A 9,139-nucleotide genomic window follows, 5' to 3' on the forward strand; every position below is an offset into this window, starting at 1 on the left:
TAACCTGATCCAAAACACCCACCCACCCCACTCACACATGAAAACAAAGACCACCACAGCCAACCACAAATGAACAACCATACCCTAGGCCAACCCCAACCTCTCTGACCACCAAAGGAACACAAGCAAAGAGGGGGATTTCTTCCAACTCTGGTTCTGTGATTTTGTGAAATGCTCTCGTGACCTCAGCTTTAGTTTGAAGAAGAAGAGGAGGAGTTTGGATTTGATATCCCGCCTTTCACTCCCTTTAAGGAGTCTCAAAGCGGCTAACATTTTCCTTTCCCTTCCTCCCCCACAACAAACACTCTGTGAGGTGAGTGGGGCTGAGAGACTTCAGAGAAGTGTGACTGGCCCAAGGTCACCCAGCAGCTGCATGTGGAGGAGCGGAGACGTGAACCTGGTTCCCCAGATTACGAATCTACCACTCTTAACCACTACACCACACTGGCTCTCTGTTTGCACAGGAGCTTCCCTTCACCGTGGAATGGATGACCCTCGTTTGGGGTCCCTTCCAACCCCACAATTCTCTTATTCCCATTTCTTGTTTCCATGCATGTTGGGCTGAAGGAAGCAGCACTGGAAAATTCTGGAGGGAGTGAGGAGTACTGTCCAGATACCATCTATGGTAAGGAAACCATCACAATTGCTGCTGACTTGGGGCTTTTTCGTCTTATTACTTCCTGCTACTACAACCCCTCCATATTTATGCTTTCTAAACTAGTATTTTGCCATTGCTTGAAATCTTGTAACTACCCTAGATTTAGAAATTCATTATAAAACAGGGACACTAAGGGCAATAGGCCCATAGATAACCTGTTTTTACTTTCAGGCCAGGCTCTTACAGTAGCTAATACTGAGGGAAGGATTTCAAAGTAAGATTCCCAATAGTTTTCTTTAAAACAGCAGATATTTAAGCTTTCTCTTTATTGTTATTTCTTCCTCCTCCAACACTGGATATTCTTTAAACCATTATTTTAACATAGCCAATTTTGTTGCGCGATAATAACCGTTTATTCTGGGTGCTGCCATACCGCTGCTGCTTGTGTTTTTTATACAGAGTTTTGGGCAGCTACCCTAAGTGGTTTTTTGTTCCATATGAAATGCTGTATCAATCTCTGCCATTTTGACAGTATTTCAGATGGAATACTAATGGAATGTTTAGGAGTATAAATAACTTCTGGGTAGGACAGTCATTTTTACAGTAAATACTCTCCCATACCATGAGATAGATAAGGAATTCCAAAATTGATTTCTCCCAACTCACAAAACAGCTTTTGGTGATTAGTCTCTACTATATATTCAAATTTGTTTGTAACCTATATTCCAAGATATCTAATTCTGTGTTTATTTCTCCACTGTATTTTGGTTATCCATTCTTTATCTTTCTTTCTGTGTGTTCGTGTGGGGGGGTTTTTGTGGGTGTAGGTGTGGGTGTGCGCACCCACTTTGCACTTTTCTGTTTGTTCCAGTTGCTGCCTGATTATCAGCTGTGCAACTGGACTACAGTGAGCAGAAAGCGCTCTATTTAAAAAAAATGCTTTCCTTGTTTAACAAGAGCAACGTTGCCTTTTAAAATATTAAATAAATAAATTCCCCTACCCATTTTCACATATGCTGTAAGCCCTTGACTTAAACAGGGATTGCGTTTGGGGGACTGCGCCTAAAGCCAAAATCGTGCATAGTCAAAGCACATTGGGTGCAATGCCAGGTGGGATCGCCAAAGTCCTTTTTCTCAGACACCCAACCCCTTTTCTGCCTCTTAATTTTATTTATTTATTTATTATGTTTTTGCTAATCGCATAAAGCTGAATGTTCACAAGTTAAATGCATGTAAGTTGTGGGCTTCCTGTATTTATGTATCACACGATGCTTTATAAGGGGGGCGAGGAGGAAGGTTTTATTAATTCATTTTGGTTCTGTTCAGTGTGATCTGTGACTTCCCCTCCCTCATTTCACAGGCCTGGATTTTCTGGTCCCTGTGGTAGGCTTCCTCTGCCGGCTGTGCCACAAATTCTGCCATAGCGACTCTGCTGCCCAACTTGCCCACTGCAAATCCCTGATGCATTTTGAGAATCTCCAGGTGAGACCCTCTTCTGCCTTGGTTCCTCCCATCCCATGTTTGTCTGCTCTGCCCCCGCCCCCCCCCCTCGTGGCTCCTTCTACGCCTTTAGGTTCCAGGCTTCATAATGCCTTCCTATTACTCCCCTGCTGTCTTGCCACCGCAAGCCTTCCCTCCAATGCCTGCTCTGTGCTTCTAGATTAGTGCCTGTCCCACTGGCTGACAGTCCTGCTGTGCCATATGGTCCATTCCATCTGCTTTCCCAAGAGGAATGGTCCTTCTCTCCATTGAGGATCATGGCCAACTGCATGTGACCAAATGGTTTATAAGGGGTTGATTCCAGACTAAATTCTCTATGAGACAAGTTAGTTGTGATTTAAGGTAAAGGTAAAGCGACCCCTGACCATTAGGTCCAGTTGTGACGGACTCTGGGGTTGCACCGCTCATCTCTCTTTACTGGCCGAGGAAGCCGGCGTACAGCTTCCGGGTCATGTGGCCAGCATGACTAAGCCGCTTCTGGGGAACCAGAGCAGCGCACGGAAACGCCGTTTACCTTCCCGCCGGAGCGGTACCTATTTATCTACTTGCACTTTGATGTGCTTTCGAACTGCTAGGTGGGCAGGAGCAGGGACCGAGAAATGGGAGCTCAGCCCGTTGCGGGGATTCGAACCGCCGACCTTCTGATCAGCAAGTCCTAGGCTCTGTGGTTTAACCCACAGCGCCACCCACGTCCCAAGTTGTGATTTAGGTTACGCTGAAATCAATGATGTGGCAGCTGTAGCTTTTCCTGAATAGCAGAGACTTTGCATACAGCACTTGCATGTTTACTGGCTTCTGGGATTGAGTGCTGTAATGCATAGACCATGGGGTTGCCCCCGAGGAATGATTTGGATTTCAGGTTAACACAGTTCCCATTCTCTGTTCAGACTAGTCTGAGTGTTTCTACGTTACACTGGACAATGTCAGTAACTGTCAAACTTGTTATGTGTGATGCTACCCATTAGGCAGCAAATATCGTACAGTGGAGAACTGGTGCATATTTCATGCTAAAACCTGAAAAACTATGCAGCAAAAATGCACAACCAGTTCTTCAGTAAAAGGTAAAGGGACCCCTGACCATTAGGTCCACTCGTGACCAACTCTGGGGTTGCGGCGCTCATCTCGCTTTAGTGGCCAAGGGAGCCGGCGTACAGCTTCCGGGTCATGTGGCCAGCATGACTAAGCCGCTTCTGGCGAACCAGAGCAGCGCACAGAAACACTGTTTACCTTCCCACCGGAGTGGTACCTATTTATCTACTTGCACTTTGACGTGCTTTCGAACTGCTAGGTTGGCAGGAGCAGGGACAGAGCAACGGGAGCTCACCCCGTTGCAGGGATTCGAACCGCCAACCTTCTGATCAGCAAGTCCTAGGCTCTGTGGTTTAACCCACAGCACCACCCGCGTCCCAGTTTTGCAGTACCTACTATATAAATTTGGTCTTGCTTGTCACTAAGTCAAAGGGCCCTGAAGGACCCTGAAGTCCTGACTCCCCAACCACTGGAAATCTTACTCAGCACCACCTCTCTTCTACACTCCCCACAAATTTATCTGAAGCCATGAGGACTAGTATGCATCTTTGGTAAAAAATAAAGCACAGTGCTGGGTTGCGTTCCCCTAGGACTGCATCAGGGCCACTGGCTATCAAGGGTAGAGACCCTCTTGAGTGAGGAGTTGCTCCCAGCTGCTGTTGCACAGGTTTGCCCACCACACGTTTGTGGGGTGGCATCCTCACATTGGGGACCAGATCACGAGTAACCTTGAATTCCTTTTATTTTCAATTGCAGCGGTACAAAGCCATGAGACTCCAGCCTGCTACTGCATTTGTGGACAAATCCAATAATCCCCAGCAGGAGCTGAGTGGCCTGCAGACTCTGACTCCGACTCCTCCTCCTGCTGCTGCTGCTGCTCCTGCTGCTGCCATTGACAAGATGGATTGTAAAACAGAGGCTCCTAGTGTAGGAAAGCAAATTACAGTGTTAATGGAAGCATGTCAGTCTTCAGGAGAAGAGGCTTCCGCTGCAGATCAGAGTCACAATTTGAATAGATGATGTGTGTGGAGCGCTGCCCATCGTGGAGGAGGTGAAAGGGCCATCTCCCGGCTGCTAGCAATGGCTCCTTGGGGAGACAGGCCGCTGCTGCTGTAGGGAAGGATCAGGACTTCCTGTGAAGGTGGAAGAGTTCCATGGTTGAAGGGAGAGTCTCGGGAGATGCTGGAGCAGGTGCATCTGCAAAAGGCTGAGGCCAGGGAAATGAAGCGGACGCCCTCTTTTCATCACAGCTGGTTGGCTAGGTAGAGGGCCAGATTAAGCTGCCTATTTGGGGGGGGGGAGCTTAATTCGTTTAATTTTTTTTCTTTTCCTGGAAAAGCCTTATTCCTTTTATGTCCCCCCACCATCTTTTCCCCCTTGTCATCTCCTTTTAGAGAAATAAAAGTATACTGTAGTTTTGTTGCTGTTTTTGTTCTGAAGGACTTAAGGGTGGGGTGAATCCATGGCTTTGCATGTCCACTTGCTAACAGGATTGCTGTGAGCATTTCTCTTCATGGCAATTCTTGAACCCACGGGACCAGGAAAAGCACTCTGTAGAGCAGCCTTTCTCAACCTTGGGTCTCCAGCTGCTGCTGGACTACAACTCCAGCCATCCTTGACTACTGGGACTGCTCACTAGGGATGGTGGGAGTTGTGACCCAACAACAGCTGGAGGCCCAAGGTTGAGAAAGGCTGGTGTAGAGAATTTAAAGTCACCCAGTGTATGATCTTCCACCTCATCTTCCTGCTTTTTAATAGAGCCACTAAAATATTTTGCATTTTTTGCAAACACAGTGTGGGGGGGGGGGGAAGCTGGGTATTTGAGGAATATGTGGCCCTCCATTTGTTAATTGGATCCCAACACCCCAGATTATTGGCTGTTCGGGCTGGGGCTGATGGGACTCCAGCTCTCAATAGAACCTGGTGTGTCACACGCTCCCTTTCTCCGATCTCAGATGTAACTGACATTTGCATTTTAAGCCAATGTTCATAGAAGCAACTCATGATATCTCAGATTGTGAGTTCGAGCCCTACATTGGGCAAAAGATTCCTGCATTGCGGGGGGGGGGGGGTTGGACTAGATGACCCTCATGGTCCCCTTCCAGCTCTACGGTTCTATGTATTTTTTTTGCATTACATTGAAATGGGGCTGGATTAGAATAGATCCCACTGAAACAGAACACCCACAGAGACTTTTTCCATAATTACTCTTGATTTATTAAAAGTTGCATCTTTAGAAACGTTGGAGGTTATTCAGAGTAAAATTGGTCTTTGAGCTCTTATCATGAGATTACAGTGATAATTAGAAATTTCACAGGCTTAAAACGGTGACACTGAGTTAGAACTTCATAGCAACAAATTGACATCATCCCCGAGTGCAATGGCTGAAGAGTCCGATCCCATTGTGATCCGGAAACATTGCTAATGCCATCGGTTGTTGGACCTCAACTCACATCATGCCTGACCACTGGTCCAGCTCACTGGGAATAATGGGAGCTGTGGTCCAACAACAGCTGGAGACTCAGGTTAGAAAAATACTGGTCCTCTGCAGGCAGTAGCTTCTTTGTAGAGTAAGGGTGAGGAACCCATGGCAGTTGTTGCTACACTATAACCCCCATCATTCCTGGCTGGGGCTGGTGGGAGTTATAGAGTCCAAGAGTAGCTGGAGAGGGCTTCAAGTTCCTCATATTCCTCCTCTTGAGCCACAACCAGGAATTACTAGAGAAAAGCGGGCAATGCTTTTACACAAATCACTAAATCAGGAGTGTGCCACCCAAGATGGGGGGGGGCAGTGAAATATAAACAACAAATGGAGGCCAGATGCAACATACTCCATACTTAATCCACATTTATCTTTTCTTAGAAATAGTAAACCTAACCATTTTGGTAAACAGTGGATTCGTTTAGTACAGCTTCAGAAGATTACAAACATGTCAACACCATGATTCAGCTGAAAAAGACTGGTCCTAAATATTCTTACTGCAGAGTACACCCTGTTGCAGAAGGTATCTGTGGGCCATAGCCCAAGTTCTGGAGGACCGCTTTGTTTCTTCTAGGATTATTGCAAAGAATACCAGGTGTTTTGGGCTGCAGAAGTGCCCACCCCCAAGCAGGAGTGATGACCCAGCAAGGGGAAAACAGTCGTTTCTGGCTCCCCATGCAGCCATGCTGGATAACTAGACAAAACATCTAAACAGTTTCAGCAAAATTCTGAAGCAACTGGATGGACTTTATAGCAGGGCTGGGTAGTCATTCACTGCAGCCTTATTGACCACCTTCTGGCCAGTACTACCTGTATGTGTTGGGATTCTTCATGGTAATGGGGTTCCCAGCTTGTGGGATCTCTCTGGGCTTTCCTGATCGCCTCACTCCCAAGTAGTCTGAGGACCAGCCTGAGCTTGGTGGCAGAGGTTTCTCCTCAGGATTTAGGGGAGGCAGGCTGTAGATCCACAAGGGAAGGACCAGAACGTGGATCCATGTTCAGAGGTCTGAGGCCATGACACTAGCTTGGGTGGACCTTGGTTGAAGTAGCATGTTAGTACTACAAATGAGAAATTTTGTAACAGGGTAGATAAATAGGATCATTTAATTGTTTAATTGACAGGTAAGTTGTACAAGGAGTACACAGGTTAATATTAAATAATGGAAATAAAGGACCATGAGCCATGCAGTTAAATTCTAAATTGGATCAGTTGCTTTACCATTGTGATGGGGAACCTGCAGTCTGGCAGATGTTGCTGGACTCTCTTTTCCTGGGCACACTCCATGCTGGCTGAGGCTAATGGGAGCTGTCCAAAACATCTAGATGGATATCAAATTGGGGGAGGCTGCTATATAGCAAGATTTCATAAAGACATTTCATAAAGATAGATGAAAAAGGAAAGCATGCCAAATATACGTATACACTGTCTGACAAAAAGATACAAAGCCTAGATGTAAGAACGAAATGGCAGTATGAATAATATACACTATTGAGTTGCAAATTTAGCTTAGTTTAATTTGACGCGGGTGGCACTGTGGGTTAAACCACAGAGCCTAGGGCTTGCCAATCAGAAGGTTGGCGGTTCGAATCCCCGTGACAGGGTGAGCTCCCGTTGCTCGGTCCCTGCTCCTGCCAACCTAGCAGTTCGAAAGCATGACAAAGTGCAAGTAGATAAATAGGTACTGCTCCGGCGGGAAGGTAAACGGCGTTTCCATGCGCTGCTCTGGTTCGCCAGAAGCGGCTTAGTCATGCTGGCCACATGACCCGGAAGCTGTACGCCGGCTCCCTTGGCCAATAAAGTGAGATGAGCGCCGCAACCCCAGAGTCCGTCACAACTGGACCTAATGGGGGTCCCTTTACCTTTACCTTTTAATGGTCACATTTGCACCATTGCTTAGGGAAAAACATGGAAAAAGTAATCAGTAGGAAGCTTAATTCAAAAAGAACAATGACTGAAACCAACCATACCCACAGCTTTATCACCAAGCTTTGGTGTGTCTTAATTTTAAATCAGTCTGCATATTTGGTGATGTCAAGGGTCAGCAAGCAGCACTGAAAAATGTATAGACACAACTGATGGTGCAAGCAGGCTCTGGTAAGAAAAAAGGTCAACCAGAATCAGCTCTACCACCACCCTATCACTGAATTCAGTGGGACTTGCTTTGTGGGACTTAGCTGTGTGCGCGCGCACACACACGCACACACATACAGATGAAGAAGAGCTGCATGGCCTGTTTTGAATCTGTGTGGGGCAGGCCCTGAGCTCAGTGTTGGAACATGTGTATTTCATTCAGAAGGTCCCAGCTGAATCTCTAAGATCTCCAGATATGCCTGAAAAAATTCTCTGCCTGAAACCTTGGAGAGCTGTTGACAGAACGGAAGTAGTTGGACTAGAGCTGTGACACAGTGCAAGGCAACCTCCCATGTTTTGCATTTTGGAAAAACCATGCGTTCTTAATATGTCACATTCCTAAATAAGCAAGTGTTGCTACAGGGCATCTCAGTGAGGCTGAGCCCCTGGAGTTGTCTCCAGTGTTAGCCGTTAACTCAGAGTAGACCCACTGAAAGTGATAGCTATGACTTCCCTAGCGACATAAATTCCAGTGGGTCTGCTCTGAGTAGAACTTACTGAGTAGAACTTACTTGTTTGTGTTGGTCTAACCCTGCAAAGCGCAGGCCCAAGAGATCCCTCCCACCCACCGTCTAAATCTGAACAGAGACTTGCTTTAAATTACAATATTTCCTAAAGCCTGTCCACGCCAAGCCAGACTCCCCAATCCTGATCCCTTGTTCAAAATGCAGCAAGACGCTATCTCCCACCCCAGGCCAAAAAATGGTCTTATATTCAGTCTTTTGGTTGCAACAACAACTTGACAGCTCAATTCGTATTCCACGTTAAATGGCAGGGCTCCCATTTGTAACACCGCAATTTTTAAACACTTAATAACTGTGTGATGTTCTATTAATATTCTCTGGACCCAACCATCACTTGTGGGCTTGTGGTTGGGGTGTTTTGAGTCATGAGGATAAACCACACGGCAGTGACCCTTTTTCACAAAAGGGAGCCAAACACTCCTTTTTGCCTCTGGCCAACTTATTTTACGAGGGAAAGGAATGATCCTGCCTATCTCATGACTGTTTTTATTGCTGAACAAGCTATGTTTCCTTTATTGATCGAAACAAAATAAAATACAGTCATACCTCGGGTTATAGACACTTCAGGTTGCGCGTTTTCAGGATACGGACACGCCAAAACCTGGAAGGACTGGAATGGGTTACTTCCGGGTTTTGGCACTCGAGCAGGTATCTTTTGGTATCTGAAGAAGTGTGCATGCACACGAAAGCTCATACCAATAACTAACTTAGTTGGTCTCTAAGGTGCTACTGGAAGGAATTTTTTATTTATTTATTTTATTTTGTTTCGACTACGGCAGACCAACACAGCTACCTACCTGTAACTACTACTTTCTTGATAAATGGGTGAGATGAGACAAGGAAGGAGCTGCCCTTGACAGCTCAATATCAAGAGC

At 46.2% G+C, this 9,139-nt stretch overlaps 1 protein-coding gene across 1 annotated transcript in view; it reads left to right on the forward strand.

Annotated features, from left to right (window-relative positions):
• Window positions 1-4,546, forward strand: part of CIZ1 (CDKN1A interacting zinc finger protein 1) — a 37,226-nt gene extending 32,680 nt beyond the window's left edge. Inside the window, exons 13-15 of the mRNA XM_083485868.1 lie at window positions 568-625; window positions 1,959-2,080; window positions 3,884-4,546. Of these exons, the coding sequence (XP_083341994.1) occupies window positions 568-625; window positions 1,959-2,080; window positions 3,884-4,147 (444 nt within the window). The 3' untranslated portion in view covers window positions 4,148-4,546. The remainder of the gene's footprint in view (window positions 1-567; window positions 626-1,958; window positions 2,081-3,883) is intronic.
• The last annotated feature ends 4,593 nt before the right edge of the window (window positions 4,547-9,139 follow it).

This window comes from Podarcis liolepis (genome assembly GCF_965112155.1).
Source record: "Podarcis liolepis genome assembly, chromosome: Z".
NCBI lineage: Eukaryota > Metazoa > Chordata > Lepidosauria > Squamata > Lacertidae > Podarcis > Podarcis liolepis.